Here is a 25893-nt window from a genome sequence, read left to right as displayed (position 1 = left end):
TGCGCGTGTGTGTGCGCGTGTGTGTGCGTGTGTATGTCTGCTCCTAGATAGTTGAAATGTTGACAGCTAGAACAAGAAAAAGGATTGCTGTGGTGAGAGGGGAACTTTGTTTTGACTAAAGGAAGAGCAATTTGTGTAAAGCAATAGAATTTCTTTCCTGAAATGTCCCGTATGCTTTCATTTAATTTCATACTGATTGTTTGACTGCTATTTCTAAAACACAAAGTACATAGACATCAGATAAATAATAATAACAGAAAGTCTATGCTGCTATTTCTGACTTTTTTTTACACTTTTACCATTATTATCATACAAATTACAACATAGCATACAGAACTGTTTTTGCTGCTAGTGCTATCGACTGTCTTTTTGCACTACAACTACTACAACTTTTTTATTTATTATTTTTAGTATTAGTAAATGCACAATATGTTGTGCACTTTATTGTTTATTGTTTACCTTAGTGTTATTGTTATTGTATTGTCTTATCTGTTAGGTCTGTGCACTTTATCTCACCGTAGGACGGTTTTCTTGTATGTGGTACATGGAGGCCAATTGACAATAAAAAGTTGAAGTTGAAAACTGCGTTTTATTCCATTAGAAAATCAAACCTCTTCTCCTTCTGGTTTCTAAGTATTGGCATTTATTTGTAGTAAAATCTTGAATCAACCATACAGACGAGAAGATTTTTCCATTCTGAACTCAAACATGACTTCAGAATGATTTTAAGGCCACATCACCCTATTATGATGGACATTGCGTGAAGCAAGCTGCTGAGCAGATTTACAGGATGTCGAAGGGTTGACACAGCAGTGGATGAGATATGTGACATGTGTGAAAAGGTCGCACTAGCCGTAGATATGCTCAGTAATTGGACACGCCGATTAATTCTTGTCCATTTGTCTGAGAGTGACACCGACTATGCTTCGACTTTGGCAGGAAAAAGATGCGACAGGTTGGCCAAGACAGCATGTGGGGCAGGAAGGGGGCAGGGCTGAGGCCGCCTGTCTGAGGCCTGGCACGTGGAACAGACTTGTTGCGGCAGCTTAAAGTACCCAAAGGTTACATGCCGACAAGAACCTGGCCACCAAGATCCTGGACATAGAATCTGACCCAATTTTGCGGCCAGGTCTAGGGGAAGTCTGGGAGTCCAGTATCCATGCACAGCTTCCCATTGTTTAGCTATTGATCAGAGGTCAGGAGTCAAGGGTAAGCTAGGGGAGGAGGAGGCTAAATTGGCAGAGGGTGAGTATGTAGAAATGTGTCAGCAGAGCTATGACAGACCTCCAGACAGGAGCCACAGCGACTATATTTAACAGGAGGCAGACGTGCTATATGAGGCATATTAGCAGGTGGCATATCACACCGTTTGTTGAATATTAAAAGCTAGCATTACACTTCTTTCTCGTCTTACACTTTCTTTCTCACGCCGAGTTACTGTTCACACACGCTCGTCCTCCTGATACTGTTCCCATGGTGATGGGCTAGTGCTGAGCATTGATCTGCTGGGTGTAGAAACCAGGTCATTGCACAGAGGATGTAAACACGTCTCATTATTTTCACAACGGGCACGTGAGCAACAGCCCACACAATGGACAGAAACATAAACGGTGTCACTTCCTGCGATTTGTTTGCCCACACACACGCGCGCACACACACCCAGACATTTGTCCTTAGGAATTCTCTGTGCCTCACATTACAGTGTGACATGTATGTTTACAAACAGATATCCTCTGAGGCCCCACCTTGAACGAGACCCGCCCCCCCTGGAGACTTAAGAGAAGCAATCAGCTGCTTCTTTCAAAGTGGGTCAAAGTCGAGCTTGTTGCTTACGGACAGGCTAGAAGTGTCGGGCCGATAGCACCGTATTATCTCCGACAACCTGAGGAGGCTGCAATCATCTGGTGTCAAGGCATCGCGCATTTATCTCTGTCACTTGTCGGGGGGGCTCTCCTGCCCCTGCTCAATACACTAAAGTTCAGTTTATGTTGGCACAATGCCGTCAGCTCACGTTATGTTCACTCAAATGCACAGGACGTGGAGTAGATTCCTCCGTTTGCATTTTCAAGTGTCAATTTTGAATTTACAGAGCTGCTTGCTGTTTAGCCGTGGTTACATAACGCATTTCTATTTCTCCCGCCGCCTGACCAACAGGCATGTGCACATGAGGAATGTGTCAGTGTAGCACAGGAATCTGAAGTTAAGTTGTGAGATTGCTCAGGGGCTCTCCAAGACCACCTAGGCTACAACTGTGAAACTCACGTGCACATTACTAGACATGCATGCATGTGGGCGGTTTTCACACAACTAGCATTTTGTGCACATCAGGTTTTCTGACTCTTGGCTGCACGAGGGTTTAATGCTAAGCCTTACGTTCCAATGTCAACAACAAACATGCATTATTATGAATACTTATTTGCAGAATTAAGTATCATTTGTGCGGAAAGAAGGAGAAAAGAAGTGAAATTGGACGTGAAAACAGTTTGTTTTCTGGGTATGATTGATAAACAGATTTACACCAGATGACAAACGGGTGTTTTGATTATATTTTTATCATCCAGCAGTCGTGTCTTGTGACCAGATCATCCCTTTCTTCCGGGACGGGCGGAGGTAATGGCATTATGAACGTGGATGTTGGTGGGGGACTGCAAGTAAACAAAGCCTTGACATTGCATAGTCGAGTGTCACGAGTGTCATAACACTCATCACCTTCAACTCACGCATTGCTAAAGCAGACTGTTGCAGCTGAAATGAGGGAGCATATAGGCCCATCCCCTTTCGGAGGCAAGCTCTCATACTCACCCATGTTTCACTTCCTCACGTGTCTGGGAGTGAGGGGGGGAGGGCTTACAGATGCACTGAAAAGTGGGATGTCAAGTTGGTCGAATAACACTGTTGTGATTTTCCCCCACACAGGAATTTCAAGGCGTTCTTCACAGCACAACTTTTACCCCCTGATTTTGGCTGTACTGTACTTGCTTTTCAACAGTCTTATCATTAAAAGTCTGCCAACTCTGAAACGTAAAGCCAATTCAGAATTTCTTCAGACTTGCATGCTTTCTAATGGCCAGCACAGGCGACTCCACTGGATACAAAACAAAGTCTGGTTGTATAGAAGTCAAGAAAAATTGCTCTACTTCTGACTTAATGTATAACCACAGTAAACATGTTCCTATGACTTTATGTTCAATAGCTAGTTTAAAGTCATCTTAGGGTGTGGCTCCCTTGTTATTGTAGAGTTTCTACCACAACTAGTCAATCAGGATAGAGGTGTAGCGATGTACACACTTTTTGGGTGTTGTTTGTGTTTTCGTCTTGGTAGTTAAATGCTTTTTTCATTTGAGAAAAGATTTCACTGATTAAGACTTACTGGTTCGTTTGGCCTTCAAAGAGCAGAGCACCGTCCCTCCTCTATGGGGCTCGGCAAATGGCCAGCCATCCATTTGTGTGACCATACAATATTTAGAACAATCCATTGGCCAGTGACAGACTAGAGTAATCACAACGCTCATGGGTAAAAAAAAAATGGCAGAGCCAGATGGGACACTCTCTCTACTGTCTTCTACTAATGAAAATGTATCTAACACCAAATAAATACAGAATAAGAACGGGCTTGATTTGGTGAGTTAATTATGGATTCCTCTGTGATGATTCCACCTCACCTTTCCAATGTTGTATGACCTTGATCATAAAGGTGTATCAACCATATACCATCCAGAGTTTTGTTGGCAGTATTTGATCGGTCAGATAAGACAGGATCAATAATTTGACTTTACTGTGTCGATCTTTATGAGGCATGAACGAGAATGGGGTTCACCTTTTCATTTCTGTATGTGCTGATGCATTTGTGCAACACTGGGTTTCCAGAGACTTCTGCTGCATCTCTGGTGGGTGGAGTTTACAATGACTCCTGTGTTTGTAAAAGGCCATGCTTTATACAATGTGGAAGGAGGAGGTCGTTGGACGTTGCATCACTGCCCTGTTTCATTGCTGGATTGAGGGCCCTGTGGCGCAGCCTGGATCTATTGTCCTGGGGCACCGACCCATGAGAGGGGGAAGCCTTGCTAAGCTGACATAACACTGACGCATCAGGGAGGCCATGGTGACCAGGCTAGAAAGTCGGCAACTCATACACATGAACAGATGCTTTCTTCTAGCCTTCATACTGTATAGAATCTTAGTGGGATTTGTAGAGTCATTGTTTGTATTGTCCTGTTGATCCTGGGATCAGAACATCTCTCGCTTCTCTTTCTTTCTTTTATTTCTTTTCCACATTTCACACTGGACCACCGGAGTTCCTACCTGTGAGACCACTGGGAAGGGAAGACTGGGTGCCCTGTTCAAGTGCTGATCATTTAATCCCCTCTCTGCCTGGGTCTCGGATCCTTTCTTCCCATTTGTAATCCCAGTGCAGAACTGGAACATCAGAGATTAGTGCATGATTAGGCTGTAAGCATTGAGTGACCTGAACTTGCCTACTGTACCAGCGCAAGCTTTGTCTGGTCTGTCACACCAATCAGAGTCATTAGGTCGACTGCCACTCAAAGACATTTCCAGTTTGGCCTGGACATCTAAAGCTTTACTTGACCCAGTATTTCTGAAGAAATTACGCACAGCCTCCACCCAGGGATTTTTTAATTCTCACATTCTATTATACCTAAAACAAATAATAATACAAACTGTGGTTCATGTTTTGAGACCACTTTCAATCCAGTATTGTAATCAGTGTCTTGCAAGTGTCTTAAAGGGGATCTGTGAATGTCCTCAATCGTTCAGGTCGTAGTAATTCTTGAAAGCTTTGTTGTAGGCTTTAGGTTTTTTGCTGCAAAGTAGAATAAATTGTGTTGTCTCTTGGCATCTAGAATTTTCAAACTATGAATGTAAAGAGAGCTGAATACAGCATGGAGAGTCAGCGCTGCAGCCAATTTTTAACAAGTGGCCAACTGCGGTACTGCAACACAGATATCCCCTGTGGGCCAAAATACAATGTCCCCACACACCACCATTGTACAACAAAAGTCTGTTAAACTGTTGAAAGGACACCTTAAACTGTAAGGAATATTTGTATGAAGATGTATTATTTGTCAAGCTTTCCTAGAGCCTAGAAAAGCTATTTTATGTGTTATGTCATCTCAAATGTATGGTGTATGAAGGTCAGGGAAAGAGACAGTAGGCTACACAAGCCGTAGGCATTCTATTTTTCTGCAGCTTTCAATTTAGCTTGCACAGGAGAAACTGGTGATATTTACCGGTATATATTACTTATATTTTTTGTTTAAAATCTCAACATGTAGCATTTAAATTTACTTGACATTGCTCACCCAAACACACCCTTCATGTTTGCCATGTATGGTGGTACATGGAAACGAAAGTCGGAATTGTATTTTTTTTTTTTTAAGATGAATGGTTTCCGTGCAGTTTCGATTCCTCTGCCTGCTGCAGGTTGCTTCCGTGATTTTCTGGTATTTTATGTTTCGAGAATAACATGAAACTTAACAATGCAACCTGCAGCCTGTCTCCGGGGTGACCAGAGCAATGTAACTTACAAGCATATTTTAAAAAAAATGCCCTCAGTGTTTTTGTTTTTGTGTCGAGTAATTTTCCTGTTCTCCCCTCCCCCCTGTTTTCTCTCCTTCCTCTTTGTTTGCTCGATCTGCTTGATCCTCTCCGAGGTGCCTTGTCTCCTCCCAGCGACAGCTACGGCTCTGTGATTGGCCAGTTGCGAGGAGAGGCGGGGTTTGCTGGCTGCTTCTGCTGTTTTTCTCGCTCGAGGATCTGATCTGCCCCTTAATTTCGGTAACAGCCAGGCGGCGATGACGACGGAGACGCACGTCGCTTTAAAACGTTTTAAGCAGCTGTAAAGCAGTTTTACGTAGCGTTTTACCTCACGTACAAACACGGAGATCATCTAACCTAGCCGACGGAGGTGAAAATGTGTCCTTCGTAAGGGGAAACATTGAGGAAATAAGGGATTTTGTCGTTGCCTCCGTCCTTCCTGTCCAGCCCTTTGTTTTTTGCCACTGCTGTGCTCGTGCAGGCGACCGTTAGCGCCCCCGCGCGAGCCGACAGAAAAGAGCTCGAGGATAGGGAGCCAAACGAGCGGCCGAGCCTCTTGCCTCCCGAGCGACGTGGGTCCCCACAGCTCAGCCGTCCGATGCGGAGTGAGGATGAGTCCCGCTCTAGAAGCCCTCATGCAGGCGGACGGGACTCCTTATCCCGTTAAAGGGGTGATGCTTGAACCATTCGTGCACCAGGTGGGAGGCCACTCCTGCGTGCTACGGTTTGGGGAACAGACCATATGCAAGCCCCTCATCCCCCGGGAGCACCAATTCTACAAGAGCCTCCCCCCAGAGATGAGGAAGTTCACCCCTCAGTATAAAGGTAAGACCCTCATCCCCGATCTGAATCCGCGTGCTGTGTACTGTAAAAATGTGACGCGGTCTAGTCGTATCGTAATTATATTATTTTGCTTTGGGTGTTGTTGTAATCGGTTGTTGCAAGATCTCAAAGGACACGACGTACACAACAACACACTGCGACCTGTAATTGTGATATTTATAGATATACATTCCCGTTTTCAATGGCTGCACGATAGGAGTTATGGTAGTCTCGCGTTGGAGCTTTTGGCAGACAGCGCAGCCAGTAATCTGAATGTGACTCTCGTGTTCAGCTGGAGGGAGGGGGGGTTCAAGTAGACTCCAGCCTGAGGGCCCGACGACGAGAAGCCAGAGAAACCTCCACGTGCCGTGGCTGGCTTTTAAGATGGATTCGGTTTCAGAATGAGATCGAGTTCCTTCGGGATAAAAAAAATAAATGGATCTGATCACCAGTGGAGTAATTCACATGTACATCATGGTTTGCGTTACCTTTTAGAGATAAGGACATTTCAGGGACATGTGGTCCAGTTAGGGTACACCTTGAGATATCAGTAATATGATTGAAACATTAACTGTAATAAAGACGATACCGATATGAAGGGCAGATTATATACCCAGAACTTTTGAACCTAATAAAACAATACCCATTGATAATGATGTTGAACTATGTTAAAGCCCCGCTATTCTATTATGGCCAGTTAAGCTATAAAAATTTTAATTGATACACCTTTATTACTAATTTATGAGCCCTCCTTGTGAATAAAGTCAGTGTGACTCATGCATTCCCACACTAGCTGAGGTGGTGTGATGACAGTGCAGCACTGAGAGAACAGCACGGTCCATAAGGACAGACTTAGGCAGGGCCTTGTGCAGGATGATGATGATGTCAGTGCGTATGACATCAGCCAGGCCTTGGGCTGCGGGAGAAACGTGGAGGCTGGGTCATCAGGCCTGCTACTTAACATGCAAACACATGTCTGTTTTTTCTCATGTTAAATGACAATGTATTCTCTGTTATTCAGTGGCTGTTTTTAGGGATACAGAGTACCAATCTGACCACTGTCCACTGTGTGAAAGAGACTGGAATGATTCTCTTTAAATGTGTGGTTGGATGCAAAGTGTATTGTGTATTGACTCGGATGCTGCGTCCATATGTCTGCCACTGTCTGTCTTGATTGACTGATTTCAGTCACTTCCTTCGTGTGTGCGTGCGTGCGTGCGTGGTTCATCTGAATCGGCCACTGCAGCTGTGATGTTTATTCTCAGTGTGACACCTCCCCCACTCCACATGTAGACACACAGACCCTTTTAGGGACTTTAACCAGGAATGGTGAGTCTACTGGGGTGCCTGGATCATCATGTTATAAATTTGCATTGGCATTAAGGTAGACTGGTACTTTGATCATTAAGAGGCTTCTAACGATTCAGCCCTGGTGGTCTCTCTCTGGTCCGATTTTGAGTTTGGTTGATACATCTTTGAATGTTGTTGTTTGGTTTTAGACAGACTGATTGTCAGTGAATCGTGGTGTAGTACTAAGTATCTGTAATGCTGTTAAGCTACCCTTTGAGATGTTTGATGTGTGTTGTTGTATGTGGAAATAGAAAACAACCCCATTTTCTCATGTCATTGCAGACTGCTTGAATCTCTGTATAAAGAGTGATTCTGTGTGTTCGTGATGATGTTTAGCAGTTGCTTAATAAATGTGCTGCTCACACTTTTTGGCCTTGTGTGGTATTTTGTCTCTTGCTTACTGAATAATGTGATAAGTTGCTCTTCATTTGAACATTTGTTTGATAATGTCCCATTATCCACGTCCATCCATTTGTCACATCTATGATCTTGTGAACGTGCTGCGTGAACCTGTGAATATCTTTTGTGGACATTTTTGAATGTGAACGGCATTTTCCCTGTAATTGGATATATGATACCTAATATATATGAACCTAATAGGGTACCCAATATCATAAATAATTACCATAATATAACCACTCACTGGTGCTCCTTCTCTCCCGCTCTCAGGTGTCGTGTCAGTCAGTTTTGAAGGGGACGATGAAGGGAACCTCTGCCTCATCGCTTACCCCCTACACAGCGAATCGGGGGACCTAGAAAACAAAGACCCCTCGGCAGACTGTGAGCCCAAGAACAAGATGCTGAAGTTGAGCAATAAGAAGCAGTCCTCGTTGCTTCTGGAGAATGACAAATACAGCAAAGACAGAGCTCGACACAGCCGTAAAGAAGACAAGCTCATGAGGTGAGGATGCGTGCCCATAGCACCTAAATGCTTTCATAAAAGGCACGACTTTACAAATAAATTCTGTAACAGTAAAGCTGACATGTTTTCTGCCTCGTCTCTTTTGCAGTTACAATCGGGATGAAATGCAGCAGCAGCAGGCAGAGGTTCTCTACTTTAGCCTGGAAAAAGGAAATGTCGTGCCGCAGATCAAACACAACCCCTGGAGTCTTAAATGTCACCAGCAACACTTGCAAAGGATGAAGGAGAATGCAAAGCACCGCAACCAATACAGTATCCTTTTTATGACTGAACAGCTGTTCCCGAATGAGTCTGGGCATCTCTGTGTGAAGTAGATAGGCACGTACACACTATGTTAGTTTATGGGTCTGGTGTTATTGTTTTATCCTTGACCGCATTATCAGAATTTATTCTGTTGGAGAATCTGACATGGCGCTACACAGTACCGTGTGTCCTGGACTTGAAGATGGGAACTCGCCAACATGGGGACGACGCGTCAGAGGAGAAGAAAGCCAATCAGATCCGCAAGTGTCAACAGAGCACATCTGCCTCCATTGGCGTGCGACTTTGTGGCATGCAGGTACGGTGGATTTACAACACAACTCCTTTGCATTACAGATTATTTCTGTATTGGTTACATGTGGAGCTGTAGTGCTCACGTTTCTATCTGACCTACAGGTGTACCAGTCAGACTCGGGCCAGCTGATGTTCATGAATAAGTACCACGGTCGTAAGCTGACCCTCGCAGGTTTCAAAGAGGCACTCTACCAGTTCTTCCACAACGGCCGTCGCCTACGGAGGGAGCTGCTGTCTCCAGTGCTGCGCAGACTCCGGGAGATGCAGGCTGCCCTGGAGGCCTGCGAGTCCTACCGCTTCTACTCCAGTTCCCTGCTCATCATCTACGACGGAGACCCTCCCCGGACTCGAAGTAGACCTAGACACCGTGGTGGGGAAGAGGGTGATGAGGACGAGCCATCTGATGAAGAAGAAGAGGAGGAGGAAGATGAAGAGGAGGAAGAGGAAGGGGCCTTTGGTTTCCCTCGCTCCTCTTCAGCAGGTGGTAGTGTAGCCGGAGGGAGCAGCAACAGCGGCAGCGGTCGCTCCTCCCACGGCCCCGGAGAAGCCAGCAGCCCCGCAGTAGACGTGCGCATGATTGACTTTGCTCACACGACCTGTCGGCACTATGGAGAGGACAGCGTGGTGCATGAAGGCCAGGACAGTGGTTTCATATTTGGCCTACAGAACTTGATCACCATCATCTCCCAGCTGGAGGATCACAGTACTGACTGAGGCCGGACTGGAGTCAACATGGTCAACATTTTAAGTATGGGAAGAGCTCATTGAGCTAAAAACCCTGCTACTCCAAGGTGCATCGCCTTTACGCCGACCTGGGGGTCTGACTTCCTCTGCTTCGAGGGAGCCTCAGGCACCTCGGGGTCAGGAGAGAAGCCGCGTGGTCGTTTCCGCTCTCTCCCTCACGTGGCAGAGGAAAGGGCTGCCTGTGCCCTTACTTGCACTTTTCTCTTCCTAGGACTGCTCTTTTCTTTGTTCTACATGTAGGAGAAATGTTGTATGTGACAGCAGTCTCTGCACAAACACAGGGACTCCTGTAGCATCGTAGGACCCTCCCTGCCCCTCTCCTCCTCTGGTACAGACGAGTTTCTTTATTGGTAAGTTCTCTCTGAGAGAGACCGAGCGAAGCAGAGATAATGGAAGCTCAACGTTCTTGGAGCCTGACGTGGTGCTTTACCTGTGATATGACGTGTCTTTTCTGGATGACGTCCGGCCTGCTGGTCCCCCATATCACAGCACATATGAGTGGGGAAGTTGACTGTACAGGCTGACCTTGGCTGGCTAGGTCAGTACCCTTGTAGCAATTGAAAACATAAGCTTCTGAGAAGGACATTTTGTGTTTATGTTGGTGTCTCTTAAGACCCTCGCAACAAACATAGTTTGTGTGTTCACACGCACTCGGTTTTACACTTTTTGGTGGAAGAACAAGATTATTTAGGTCTAGAAGAAGGGATTTGCCTTTTTTCAACAGTTTTTCTTCCTTGTACTTTTTTTGCCTAGAAACAAAACTTTTTTGAAAAGGGTAATATCCTTGTTTTGTCACTGTCTTTGTTTTTGTCTGATTTTCTCCTCTTCATTCCTGAACCTTTGACTAAACAAAAGAATATATTGATTAAAACACTAGCTACAAAGACTATATAGAGACTATTTATTTGAAAGGATTGTATAAAAAAAAATGGAAACAGCTACATTCCATATTACCACTCTATTTGTTCTGATACCGACTTTCAAATTTATTTTATTATTGCAAGAGCCGATATGTCTCTTGTATACATGTGTGTTAACGGTGTCTTGAAAAATAAAGGCATTCATTTGTGATAAAAGCTACTGTTTCCAGTGTGTTCATTTACTCACTTTGCATATCTAACAACAAAGGAGACCTTATTGACTAACCGTATCTACCACACAATAACTTAAAACTCCCAGACCGATTGAAACCGTGGACCAAGTATCTGATCTCTAACCAGGTTTTCTGCTGTTTTAAAAGGTTGAGTGAACAAATCATGTTCAGGCCAACTATGAATCATCTTCAGTTCAGCCTGTTGCAGAAGAAAGTTCACTTTATGGGGATATGCTTCTTTTTACACCAGAAAATATATTTTTCTCTGTCGTAACATGGAATCTGGAGATCCAGCACCACAATGAAGAGGGAGACAAAACCACTGTGCTTTCCTGACATGGTGTTGATGTTGGAGGTTGACGGATGTGAGTCTTGTGTCAGTAACATTTGACGCAGCTGTGGTTGAACATTTCTCCACTAACCTCAATAAACCATTTGGTTCTTAGGTAATGCTACTCTTGAGGGTCATTGGCTGTAACATTACTGAACACAGAGTTTCAATGCAATAACAAGGAGCTACAATGTGACTAGTAGCCAATCTATTAGGACCCCATGCTGTTAGTTTTTTTGTATTTTGTAATTTACATAATTTAGACAATGTCCATCCACAGGATCCGTCTGCCAGTTTTCACAGGTTTTCCTTACTCAGGGTTTTTCCTTTGTTTGCTTAAACAGCTGACAACAAATACAATGATCGCAAAACCTCACATTGCGTGCGTCATCACGGCTACAATGTTCATTATTAAGCAGTTTAGTTGAGCCTGGTTGCGGCGGCGACGTCGGTGACTGATCTGCACTAGGGCTCAGATTATACACTTCAAACATGGAATACTTCCTTTTGAGCTGTAATGCTAAGAAGGAAGCATTATGAGCTGTTAGCCAGCAGCCACGTGCACCAACAGAGAAACAACCAGATGAACATTCTTGTTTGTTATTTCACTTGGTGTATGCATCCTAAGGATGGAAAACCCCCGTAGCTATGTAGGGTAAGATATCACAAATACTGGCTGTGTGGAAAGTATGTCTTGGAAGCTGTATTGCTGTGCAGCAGCACGACACACCTGCTTTACATGAAGGGTGAGGTTACTTGTGACATTTCTAAAGGCGAGGTGGAGACGTTGGTAGAGGGGCGGATACCTGCTTTAAACCCTGGCCAATTGCATGACGTACGAAATGGGTGGTGTATATAAATAATCACTATATGTGCAATGATACTTATTTGTTAGCAAACAGGACATACTGGTCCGTCTGACTGATGCTGCAGAGCAAACAATCTAGCCCTCAGGAGCATCACGCAGCACTCCTACCACACATCGGCATCAGATCCACAGTTCACTTAGAATGGTATAGACTGACAAAGCGTTCAGGTGACCCACATCCATGCTTTGTGCACAATACTCCCTGGATTATTCATGCCCCGCCCCCACCCCAACAAAATAAATAAACAAAAATGCATTACCAAACGCCTTGACGTGGGTGGATCCTATCTGGTTTTGTGCTTGAACGGATTAAGCTATCAAATCCAGTTATGGCTGCACAGGTTTCTTCTTTTGACACTGTATGCGTGATGCTTTCACCCAGTCTCTGTTTGGGATGTGCGGGGGTTTGGGGCAGTGAACACAATCTGGCGAGATGATAGCATGAGGCACGTGATTAGAAGGATTATCATTTCCTCTTTTTAGATCTAATAATAATCAAACCTTCCCCGCCTGCATCGAAACGGCTAAATATGCTTTTCTCTCATATGGCACAGACTCCAGCTTGCTCATACAGTTGTATTGACGAAGCCCAAATATATAGCTGATTTAGGCAAGAAGACAGCATTCTGTCCCCGGTGTATTGAGGCAGTTCTGTTCTTGATTTGCTATTTTTTTTGTCTTTTTTTGTTGTTGTTTGATGAGTGGGCTCATTTGACTGTGTTGTGTCTGTGTAATATGTATGTGGGTGAGTTGGAGTGGGACAGACAGTTGCCTTGGTGACTGAACTGACTTTTGTTACAGTGATACATTTCCATGGCAACAGCACCGGTATTTTTAGCATTTCTGCAGCACAGAAGGCAGGAGTGGCTTGGCCTCGTTGCTCATCCAAAAAAATATTTACATGACCTGAATAAATGGCACCTGGCAGAGAACCGTATTTAAGCTGATGCTGTGTAAGAGTAATAAAAATGTACTCTTGTGTTTTCACTGCATTCATTTAGAAATCTCACAAAAAAGCATCAGTTAATACAGCGTTGCACTTATAAATCAAACTGGATTTTATTGGATTAAAATAGTAGTAGATTTTCGATGAAAAAACAATAGTACAACCTGATTGACCCCAATAGCATGCAGATAAATGTGGATTGATATAAGAGCTGCTGTGATTACCCTTACTCCCATGCTACCGCACAAATAAGACATGGTTGCATATGTGCAGCTGTTTGTATGTATGCTTTTGCATAATTGAGGCCTGTCGTGAAACATGGTGGTGTGTCTGAACAATGACAATCATCACAGTTTATTTGATTTCCTATCTCCATTCTGGCAACCTGAGCTTCTCGGCTGGATGGCTTTACAGTAAAACGCCTCGTGCTGTAGACATGATCTCGTGCTACTAAAGAGAAGTCACTACTGGCAAACAAAGCAGTGAAACAGGATGTGAAAAACATGTTTGAATATATATATATATATATTTCATATTTTATATGAAGAATGGTAAAAAAAAAATGGTATAGCATTGCACTACCACCGATCATACGTTTGGAGAAAGTTTGATGGGTAGAATGTACTTTTGTGTCGTCAATAACTGGAAAAGAATATGTGTAAGTATTCATATATATGCTGATAAGGACCCAGCACAACATGTTCAAAGATTATTATGCAACGTTCCTTGGACTCTGGTCAACAGAGCGATCAGATAACAACGCACAGCCACCAAGCAGAAAAATAAAATGACAGTTGATCAGACGGAGAATTTATGATTCTATCGACCTGATCCATCGATCATTACATTTACTCATTGCAGCACAACAACAGTGAGTCTCGCTTATCCCGACGAGTCCTGAATGACTGACTGTTATGTACACACTATACATACGGACACAACAGGACTTTTGAAAAGGACCGAAGCAGAGCTGGGATTACATTACATCATTGGTGTCAGAATGTTTTGTCTCATTTCTCAACAGGTGCCATTAGGGGTTGTGTCAGGCCCTCAGCAGCTGCCCCTGAAGGGTATATATACCACCACAAGAGTCTGTTGAACAGTGTCAATAGAATATGTTGCATATTTATACAGAAGCTTGATGAATACAGTGACAGGCGGACACAAATCCTGCCAGGGAAATGTCCAACAACCCCTCATTGTAGGGGCCAGCGCAGGTCTGATAGAGTGAAATGCAGGTGCCACTTAAGTCATTCAGTCTTTGTGACCGGAGCGTTCTCCCATCTGCCCCAATTATTATTCACATTAAAAAGTCCCATCTTTCCCTCGTGCAATCTTAACCATGAAAAGACGTCAAGGAATTAATTGTACCTTGTAGAACACATGAGCCCTTTCTCCGCCCCTCAAACCAGCCAGCAAGATGTGGAAAGATATCTGTACCCACATGACAGCACACGCACACTCATTCTCCCAGTATGTGTGCTTAAAATAGACAGCACAAGAGAGGCGGAGGACGCAATGAGTGTACGCTGCGTAGTCTGTTTTAATCTGGATTAAGTTTGATGACTACATAGGACGTTAAACTCTTGCAGGGTCGTGTTGTGACTTGTCCCTTACACCTCATTCTCCTGTCATTGGGATTGTTTTGGTTCTCTGCTATTGAAACCATAGCTCCTCACACGCACGTTCCACTTCATACATGCCGTGACACCAGACTCTTTCCATGAAGTAATTGCAGTGCAGAGTGGATTATAATGAGTATGGAGGAGGGGTAGAATGTTTCAATGAGAAGTCTTCTGTAGCCAGATACCTTTTAATCGTTATAATAAAGGTTATAGCAGTGAACGCTGACAATGGTTTCATGTTATGTTGGCCTGTTTATTTCTCTTGAAGGGATTTCTTTTACAGGAATTGTCTTGCTCTTCGACAAAGAAGGTCTTCATTGTGCGTTGAATTGTTTCGAGACATGCTTCAGTAATATTCTGTTCTGTTCAGGTAGAGATTTCTTCTGTTGGTTGTCTTTAAACTGTATTTACTTCGCAATAGCCAAGATTTAGCTATCTCATATTCTAAGCATTAACATTATCATCAACAAATAACATTTCATCATTTTAGAAACTTTGCAAATCATTTAATTTGAATAAAAATCCAGTGACCTCATTTAACAGTTCCATGAGTCTTTGCCTTGTGTGCTAATTAGCAAATGTTAGCATGCTAACATGCTAAACAAAGACTGTAAACACGGTAAACATTTTACCTGCTACAAATGCAAACATTGTCACGTTGACATTCTGTTAGCATTTAGCTTGAAGCCTAAATACAGCCTCACAGAACCAGTAGTACGGTTGTAGACTTTTTTGGCCACAACTGTGACACAACTATACAGTATGGTTAATACTCAAGCTGAAGAGCTGAGCTGAGGTTAATTGATGACTCTAAATTGCCCGTAGGGAATGTGAATGTGAATGTGAGTGTGAATGGTTGTTTGTCTCTACATGTTGGCCCTGTGATAGACTGGTGTCCTGTCCAGGGTGAGCCCTGCCTTCGCCCAATGACAGCTGGGATCGGCTCCAGCCCCCCCCGCAACCCTGAATACAGGATAAGCTGTAGACGATGGATGGGTGGAGCCGAGTTGTTCTTCACCCTCTAAATCCGTGTGAGAAGATATCTGCGGGGAGGAGTCAGGGGTCTCTGATCTGTAGATGCTTACGTTTCCTAGGGCATGAGGTTGAGGACACAATGTTCTTATGTCTGCTGGACCACAATTAAATCCACCACTTAAAACCAACCGTAACCCCTGACCTCTTGTAGAGCAGATACACTGTATGAATGTTGTGGTGGAGTTACAGCTGTGGGACGCCAAGTGATCAGAGCAGCTGTTTACCCCAGAGGCGACCTGCTGAATCCCAGCGACGAATGCTTCTCAGACATCAGATCGTAGTGAGCCACCAGTGAACGCAAATAATCCACTGTTTAATGAAAACCAGTCATTAAAGGCTTTAGAAGAAGAGAGAGAGAGAGAGAGAGAGAGAGAGAGAGAGAGAGAGAGAGAGAGAGAGAGAGAGATGCAGATGTAGAAGTGAAGTGGTCTCAACAAGATTCAGTTTTCCCAGAATTCCAGCAGACAGACAACAGGAGAAGCGGGATGAAACAGCTGAGCAGGGAGTGACTCACTCAGCTTGGTCCCATGCTGATCTTGTGACTCTTTACTCCAACGCTTGTGCTGGTGTATCCACTCCCCTCCAAGAACCGCATGAACAATCCAGGGAAGTGGCAGAGGACATAGTATTGTCCTGTAACTCTAAACATCACATCACACATTGTAGCCGTCCCAGAGCCCCCGACCCCCGACCTCTGTTTTTATAAACCTCCCTACTTCAGGATCCTCCCTCCTATTAATCTATACTAATGTGATAATCTGCTTTACATATGTGCAGTAAAAAAAAAACATTCACACACACACGTGTGGGACTGAGAGTGGCCTGGTTGATGTAGAGTGTTAATTGTACAGAGCAAGAGGGTGAAACACTGGTGTCTTGCATCAGAGGAGAGGGAACGCTCTGGGACAAAACAAAGAATGAGATGAATGTGAGACACAAAGGCAGGGGAGTAAAGGAACAATCATAACAGATAAAGGAATTCCATATTTCTTCTGTATGCCAGGGAGTAGCATACATAGTCGCTGCCAAGTATAGTTTTACATTCATGTGCACACAAAGGGAAGTCATTTATAGAAAGTGTGACAGTGTGAGATAAATACAAATGTGGCTGTCAGTATGCATTTATTAAGAATGAAGAGATTGATGAAAAATATGGTGCGTCTATTTATTTACACCATTAAATACTGTAACTGCAAGTCAATTCAGTTCAATATCCACTGTTTACGCGAATGATACCGCATCTCACCATTAGATACTGTCAACATTAAAGTTCTGAGAGTGACAGAAATACATTATGTTTTTTTAAGTACAATTTTGAGCTTTAAAAAAAAAAGATACAAAAACGATCTTTAAATATTTTAAAGGAATAGTTTGAAATGTTGCCTATTGACATTCTCCCTGAGAGTTAAATGGAAGATTGATACCACGTGTGTGTGTGTGTTCAGTAGCTGGAGCTAGCAGCTACAACCTCCGTTTGGACATTTTAAAGGAGGTTATGTAACAGACCATTGAGCACTGGTTGCCAGCAGAGCCAGACCAGTTGCTTTGCCTTGTCCTCCTTGTCGTTGTGCTGGATTAAGCAGTTGCTGGTGATATTTACATCTATGACAGAGTGATATCTATATTCTCATTTATCTCTCAGCAAGAGTGAATACACATTTAATATATATATATATATACCAGTATTCAAAGATATATATTATTAATATATATATTTAACTGTGTTGGTCTCATTTAGGGACTTGTCCAGGGTTTACCCTGCCTTCGCCCAATGTTAGCCCAAAGGATCTTTGCATAATTCATAGTGTGAGTACTGCTACTGCGACATGAGTTGCCTACTTTCTCCCAAGTATAAATAAATTATATTACTGTATTTATTGATATAGGTATCTATCTAACAGTTGATGAAGTACTTATCATTAAAACCACCTTAAATCAGCAGTAGAATGCAACATACACATCACTGCAGCAGCAATATGAATCCCAAATAAGCATATAAATAAACAAATAAACATAATAAATATTAGTAAAAGTTGCTGATTTTTTATATTGTGGAATTGTTAAGTGAAGATTCTGAATACTTCTTCCACCAATAGGCATCAGTGAGTTTCCTGATGAGGATGACTTGATCTTAGCACACCTGTGTCCTGGGGGTGCATTCCAGAGAGTTTCCCATTTCAGTGTTGGTCAAGTCCGAGTTCAGGGTTAGGTTCAGAGTTTGGTAAACCTGCTTTCTGGAATACACCCCAGGGTGAAAGAACCGCATGAAGAGCCTCTCTGTTAACAGACAAGGCCTTGAAAAAGGCTTTATTCTGTTGGAAGATCCTCTCGCTTATCTTTTCTGCCCCGACACTGTGAGCACTCTGTTATCAAGGAGTGCTCTGAAAGACTACACTCTTTCTCTGCTACACTGTCGTCATCCTCTTTCAACTATGTGAGAAATGCTTTGGCAAGTTTTTACAATGTCCCGTTGACTGATACTATGTCATTGTTTACTGTATTCTCCAAAGAACGAAAGAAAGAAAGAAAGAACGACAGAAAGAAAGAAAGAAAGAAAGAAAGAAAGAAAGAAAGTTGAGGCTGATTTGTCTGTTGGGCATGAAGCTGTTTCTATGATTATTCTTTATACTTTTTTTGCGATGAATTTACCATACTGCTGGCTGTGATGCTTCTTTGGCTCCAAGTTGATGGTGTTGCCTGCAACTCTTACAATTATTGGGCATTACTGTAATAATCTTTAAAAATTGCAGGCTTATTTATTGTCTGACTCAAACTGTCTTCAACAGCCTGCATTTTTTGAACCACGTCATCATAGATAATAGTCATGCCACTGCTGCTCTCTGGTGGACACATGCATTTGTTCATGCAGGGGGAAATAGCTGAATAGTAAATATCTACTGGTCATTGTAGATTTGCCAAACGTGCAGCTTCTTAAAGGGATGGTTACTATGTGGAAACATTGAAATATTGGCAGCAAACGTCTGCAAAATTGCTGGAAGCAACTAGGTAGTAGGTATTGTGTAAAAAAAAAAAAAAAAAAAAAGGCATAGCCATATAAATGCTGCATTTAAAGTAAAAGTCAAACGTAAAACTGCTCATAATAATAATAATTAAAAATTAATATTATTATAATTATAATAATATAAGTAAAATGTAGTTGCATGCTCTAAAGAGTACCATGTCTGCATGTTTCTCAGTGTAATGATAGAGGCTGGTTCTTTAAATCGCTGTGCGTCGTGTCTGTAGTGGTGACGTGTCTCTAAAGTTTCTCCTCCTCCTCCTCCTCCGCCGGTGGCTCAGTCGGTCGGGAGAGTCTGGTCAGGTTGACACGGTGAAGGAGCACGTAGGAGGACAGCGAGGGACATCATGGGCAGTGAGTATGACATTAACACACGAGTTGTACGAGGCTGATGTCTGAAGTCGGTGTAGCGACACCACGAATACAGTTTTAAACAGTTTTATACAACTTAGTTAGCTAACTTCCCTGTATTAGCCGTGCCACTGATAGCGTGCTAGCTTACGATGCTAGCTAGCTAACGCTGGTTGCTATTGTACCACTGTGAGACTTTTAGGATTGGAAATTCTCCGTGGATTCAATCAAAGTGTTGGGCAGTATTTTTGTAAGCTGGATTCCTCGCTTTTAGTCAGATTTCCTAAACGTCGCGGTGTTTCTTATATGCAGGAAACACCATCCACGCTAACGTGTTAGCCACTCATTCAAAGACATTGACAGTCTAGTGATGACGACGCATAACACAACCAATGTTATCTTCCGCTTGCTGTTCCCGAATCAGCCGTCTGAAGCTCATACGAAACGGGCAGCAATGATGTGTAGGTCCGGGAACATAGCTAGAAACACCGTGATACAAAACACCTTGTTTTACATTCAATTGGTTTGGTTTGAGTTCATTTGAATCCAAGTGCGTCTCGTGTCCGCCCACCATTCACTGCCACGTCCCACTGGTGACGAGCTCTTATTCGCAGTTAAGTCAAATAAATACTGTTGTTTTCTTGTTTTCAGTCAAATTCTTGGAGGTGATAAAGCCATTCTGTGCAGTACTGCCAGAGATACAAAAACCTGAAAGAAAGGTATGCTGCTTTATGCGCATTACAACATTTGCATTTGGCAATAAAAAAAAACTACACATTGGCGTTGCTTTAGCATTTTGTTGTAATTCTTCTCATAATGTGATTGTTCAACAGATCCAGTTCAGAGAGAAGGTATTATGGACTGCCATCACTCTCTTCATCTTCCTGGTTTGTTGCCAGGTAAGTGTCACTATTCATTTCTGCCAGCTAATCTAAGTGAAAGTGCAAATCCATTTTTTTTTTTAAAGATCAAATCTGTTCAAGTGAAAGTCACTTTCAATTGACTTTATTTAGTTGAATTTGAATTTAGTTTTAGAGTTTTGAATGACCTTCATCAAAGGTCTGAGTACAAAAATATTGTTAATAAAGTGAATACATTTTTTTTTTTTTACTTTTGGTGTCAAAGAACCACATTTTGGTGGAATTGAGAACAGTGGGAACTGCAAATCACAACTCATCATAGCCCTGCAGCAAGAGAGTGTGACTGTGGCTTTGACATTTTAAATTAAATGCAAATAGCATATCTATTGCCTCTCTGATAATGCAAACAACGGCAAGAGTGCTGACGGGCCTAATCGTGTTTACCTGAGGGAGGGCTGGCCAATTGGTGCTAGGCTGCCGTGACAGAGGCCACAGTCGTGACAGCATTATCAACTGTAACAGCTGAGTGCAGGACAGAGTTTCAGCTGAGAACTAGCACATGCACGCTCAGCCAGCCTCTGTAAACAGAGCACAGAGAAGCTGGATTTATATCATTTATAATTCTCTGCTCAGGTAAAAATTCCTCCAATATATCTTTACATAGCTAATAGTTGTTTGCTACTATATTAATGGTGTGGGTGTTAAAAATAGAACCTTTAAAAGGGTCATCTTAAATCGGTATACATTTTAATTGATTCAGTTTCTGCTGATTTGATTAGTTTAAAAATCACTGCGTATTTGAAGTGAAATTAGCACTGTGCTCTGTGAGTATGTTGCCTAATTAGGAATATGAGTGACACTTGTCAAACTATCCCAACTGTGAATGAAGGGTTAGTGTTGGACTTGTATTATCAGTATTTTCAACACTTGCGAGTTCATAGAAGCAATTAAGCTCCTCAATAACTGAAAAAATTCTCACATTATTTCCCTATAGATCCCCCTCTTTGGCATCATGTCTTCAGACTCTGCAGATCCATTCTACTGGATGAGAGTCATTCTGGCCTCAAACAGAGGTATGTTTCACGCAAATAACTGAACGATTACACGTGTGTCTGCCCTCCTGCTGCTATATCCTAATTTGAATATCTCCCTCCAGGTACCCTGATGGAGCTGGGTATCTCGCCGATTGTCACCTCTGGTTTGATCATGCAGCTGCTTGCTGGAGCTAAGATCATTGAGGTTGGAGACACACCAAAGGACAGAGCCCTCTTCAACGGAGCTCAGAAATGTAAGAAAACTCTCATCAGGTGGTGATTGGTGAACATATGGTTAGAATGTATAGGTATGCGCAGAGATCTCCATGTCCTGACCTTGTTGGTGTTTTTCAGTATTTGGAATGATCATTACCATCGGCCAGGCCATCGTATATGTGATGACTGGCATGTATGGAGATCCCTCTGAAATGGGTGCAGGAATATGTCTGCTCATCATCATTCAGGTGAGAAATTGGTTATAACCAACTGTCTACTTGTGACAAAAAAAAGATATACTCTGTCATCAAAACTGTGAACGTAAAATGAAAATATTATCATCTTAAAAAATGTATATATAATATAGAAAAAAATGCAGACTGTGTCTGCATGTCACAAAAGTAATTATCCTTCCATTTAAGAGCGTCATCTTTCTGAAGTGCAAGAGATGCATCAAATTAATTTCAGAGTATCTCACAGAAATGTCGTACGGTTCAATTAGTCATTCTTAATTGGTTACAATTAGATGACTAAGACTCCAAAGAAATGTCAATGAATTGCTTTTCAGCTGACTGTATCTGTTGTGCTCTTCCACAGCTGTTTGTTGCTGGGCTTATTGTGCTGCTGCTAGATGAGTTGCTCCAAAAGGGCTACGGTCTCGGTTCTGGGATCTCACTGTTCATTGCCACGAACATCTGTGAGACAATCGTGTGGAAGGCCTTCAGCCCCACGACTGTGAATACCGGAAGAGGTAAGAAACCACAAAGTGCTCAATCAATGTGTGATTTTGATTACTAAATTCATCCTCTGCACTCCGCAGGCCAATCTCATACTCTTGACTTTTTCTGTTTTCAGGTACAGAGTTTGAGGGAGCAATCATTGCACTTTTCCATCTGCTGGCCACGCGTTCAGACAAAGTGCGTGCTTTGAGAGAGGCCTTCTACAGACAGAACCTGCCCAACCTCATGAACCTCATTGCAACAGTATTTGTGTTTGCTGTAGTGATATACTTTCAGGTCAGTTTCTTAACATCAAACTTTTCTCAAAATAAAAAAAAATGAATTGCTTACTGACACCTTTAATGTAGGCAATGTAAATAAATCATTTGTTCACACCTTCGCCTTCTTCTCACAGGGCTTCAGGGTTGATCTGCCCATCAAGTCGGCTCGCTACCGTGGCCAATACAACACCTACCCCATCAAACTCTTCTACACCTCCAACATACCCATCATCCTCCAGTCTGCCTTGGTCTCCAACTTGTATGTTATCTCCCAGATGCTTTCCACACGCTTCAGTGGCAACTTCCTAGTTAACCTGCTTGGCACTTGGTCTGTAAGTATACATTTAATCACACCTTTCCGTTCAGTTTGTTGAGCTTTATTCTAAGAATTAGTGTCTGTTATGCTCGTTTGTTTTTCTTAACCCCAGCTGCTTCAACATTTGCCCTTATTAAAGCTGGTATTCTTTACTCATGTTTGTAGGATGCAACGTCAGGTGGTCCAGCCCGGGCCTACCCTGTAGGTGGACTCTGTTACTTCCTCTCTCCCCCTGAGTCGTTTGGCTCTGTTCTTGATGACCCAGTCCATGCAGTCATCTACATTTTCTTCATGCTCGGATCATGTGCCTTTTTCTCCAAGACTTGGATTGAAGTCTCGGGCTCCTCTGCCAAGGATGTAAGTTGTAACCACTATCAGGCAGGTGGTGTTGGGGGGGTCTATGGGGGGACAGAGTGTGTTTTAAAGCTGTGTTCTTAATGTTCATCCAGGTGGCAAAACAGCTGAAGGAGCAGCAGATGGTGATGAGGGGACACAGAGAAACCTCAATGGTCCATGAACTGAACAGGTAAAATCCAAAAACCTTTTTTTTCATTTGCATATCTCATCAGCAAAACCATACACTGAACACATTTTCATTTAGAATAGTTATAAGCCCTCATCAATAATTCAAGCAAAAACTCCCCATTTTACAGTCCAAGCATCACCTTTGCCTTCCTGTATTGTCACGTGTAACCACTTCAGCAGTGTGACACTCTTAACATCATTTTTTTATACACATTGTAAGATGTTTGTCAAACTAAATTCTGGCTGTGTCAGGAAAGAGATCGGTATTGTGCATTACGAAGTGTGAGGTATGTGTAAAGAAATTCAGCCTCTCAAATCCAGACCATGTTGCTTTTTTCATGTACAGCACGTTTAAGCATAATACTAATAACAAAATAACAACTGAGACTTAACTTGAAGCTTAAAGCTTTTGAGTTTTTTTTTAAGTTAAAGTTTAACTCCATTTAACTGCCATTGTTCATACTTGAATGCAACGTAGTAATTAGTAACCTGTGCTTTTCATACTTTGACCATTCAAATCAAACTGTTTTTGTCAGATGAGAATATAATGTTTAGCGGCACGTGTGTTAAGATGATTTTGTTACACACACTCTTACACGTCCCCAGGTCAACAGTGAACTTCCATGCTCATGCCTATGTACATATTTTGATCTTTGAGACAGATTGAGTCCCTTTGTTTTTGCATTTTGTGTCACCACACTGTTTTATCTTCGTCCTTGGAAAATGCTATTCCGCCTAAACAAAGACAGTCACCTTGTTCACACAGCAAAAATATCAATCTTGTAATTAAAAGTGGGGCAACAGTTCAATAATGTGACTACCATTCTAATTGCTGAAGTTTTCCTTGGTTGTCTGGAAACTTGGCTGTGCATGTACAATATGCAACCCTTAAAGGAAGACTTTGAGAATTTGGAAATCCTCCTCATTCATTTCTTCCAAACTAATTCAACAGAATTAAGAGTGGTGTCAATGCCCTCATCTAACTCTTGGCAAGAAAGTGATAGTTTTATTTCTCTAAATGTTGAACTATTCCATTACATTGACTGTTCTTGCTTTTTTAGCATTCCTGTTGATACTCTGGAAGGTGAAATTCTGTGTATAAATATCCCTTAATCTTTTTGTTCTAGGTACATCCCTACTGCCGCTGCCTTTGGTGGACTGTGTATCGGTGGTTTGTCAGTCATGGCTGATTTTCTTGGAGCCATTGGCTCTGGCACCGGTATCCTGCTGGCTGTCACTATCATCTATCAGTACTTTGAGATCTTTGTGAAAGAACAAAGTGAAGTAGGCAGCATGGGAGCCCTGCTCTTCTAGAAAAGCCAACATCCTCCCACCTTCTACCAACTTTTATTACGATCACAAACTTTGCATTCATTTTACATCTCTGAGAAGCTCCTGCACCATCAGCGCTCCACTTTCAGGATGACTGAGGACTCTTCAGGAATCTCAGCTGAAATGGGACCTTGCGAGGTGGTGGGGCTACTCGTTGCTCCCACTTCGTATCTTCCAAAGTAACACAAGACCGGAATTTCAGCTGTACCTCATCAGATTTTCTAACAGACTCAAGATTATAGCTCCCCATAATTGATTTAAAAGTCTTCGTAAAAGGCTTCCTTTGGGTATGAGTTGAAGTCCTGCAGGAGTTCGGTCCTTTTTTTCAGACTGACAATAGAGAGCGCTTCAGTATGCAGGCATACTCGACATTGATGTTGGAGGTCAACTGCCTGCTGTGTGCAGAAATGCACTCAATGTAATGCTTGGTGTTCTCTTAGTTTATACTTTTACTTTCACCTTTATTTTATTTTTCTGTCAACCTGCCAGTTATGTTATGGTGTGGAACAAAAGCTGAACTGATGAACGCTAAGTCAAGTGCTGTCTATTCTTTCTGATTTGTAACCTGTTGTAATAGCTGTTAAAGAGCAGGATCTTGTAAGAAGAGGATGTGAAACACATTGTAGTCCAACTATTGCTGTTTTAATGTATGGCATTCCCAGGGAGCTGCAGTATTAACTCAACTGTCACATCCATTTTCGTCTCCCACTTTCTAAGATTTTCTTTGTTTGTTTTATAATTGTGTGCTTTCAGCATACTTGCGTTAATCGCTTTTCCACACCTGAAAAAAAAAATATGATTTTCTGTACATAGGCCATGCATTGAATAACTTTGAATTTGTCTCAAATGTAAAATACAGCCTTTGGAATATGTAAAAAATAAATGCATTTCAGAACAAACATTCTCAATAAAACCTTTTTGTGGAAAAATACTGTTTTGGCTGTTTTACTTGTCTCTAAGATGAATTTTGAAGCAGCTATAAAAAAAAATAATTTATTATATTTGTTAATAATTATCTAATTTGAAGATATTTTATATTGACTAATGTAATTTATTTTAAAAAAGTAAGATTAATCACATCAGTTATCACATTATAGTTGTTGATAAAAGGGTCAAATCTGCTTACAACTACATTGTAGTTTGTTTTGTAGTCGTGTAGCTAATAATAGAGCTGGGAAATAATTGATATCCCCTTCATATAAGGATTGTCATTCTGTTCATGATGTACAGTATATTATAATCATATGAGAAAATCATGAAGGGGCATGTAAGTGAAAAAAATGAGTTTATCCAACTTTATTATGTGATCAATTGTTAATAAATAGTTAATAATAGTAAATTAATGTCAGAAGTGGTTGCCCTCTCTTGTCATAAAGGTGATAGATGTCGAAAA

General features: G+C 42.2%; 2 protein-coding genes across 2 annotated transcripts; both read left to right on the top strand.

Moving 5' to 3' along the window:
- The first annotated feature begins 5789 nt into the window (after positions 1–5789).
- LOC311019982 (inositol hexakisphosphate kinase 2-like) lies at positions 5790–11025 on the top strand. Its single transcript, XM_084019673.1, has 5 exons — positions 5790–6381; positions 8398–8629; positions 8739–8902; positions 9034–9209; positions 9308–11025. The coding sequence occupies exons 1-5, from the start codon at positions 6168–6170 to the stop codon at positions 9917–9919; spliced, it is 1398 nt and encodes a 465-aa protein (XP_083875799.1). The 5' UTR covers positions 5790–6167; the 3' UTR covers positions 9920–11025.
- An 8108-nt stretch (positions 11026–19133) lies between these two features.
- Positions 19134–25429, top strand: LOC311019958 (protein transport protein Sec61 subunit alpha-like 1). The gene is made up of 12 exons (XM_084019629.1): positions 19134–19220; positions 19869–19936; positions 20051–20116; positions 21072–21150; positions 21234–21365; positions 21466–21575; positions 21925–22078; positions 22183–22343; positions 22462–22659; positions 22809–23000; positions 23093–23169; positions 24296–25429. Exons 1-12 carry the CDS (start codon positions 19214–19216, stop codon positions 24480–24482), a joined length of 1431 nt encoding a protein of 476 aa, XP_083875755.1. The 5' UTR covers positions 19134–19213; the 3' UTR covers positions 24483–25429.
- Positions 25430–25893: the final 464 nt, after the last annotated feature.

Source organism: Eutrigla gurnardus (genome assembly GCF_963514095.1).
Source record: "Eutrigla gurnardus genome assembly, chromosome: 2".
NCBI classification, from domain to species: domain Eukaryota; kingdom Metazoa; phylum Chordata; class Actinopteri; order Perciformes; family Triglidae; genus Eutrigla; species Eutrigla gurnardus.
Note: the sequence above shows the minus strand (reverse complement) of the source record. Positions and strands in the feature narration are given on the sequence as shown.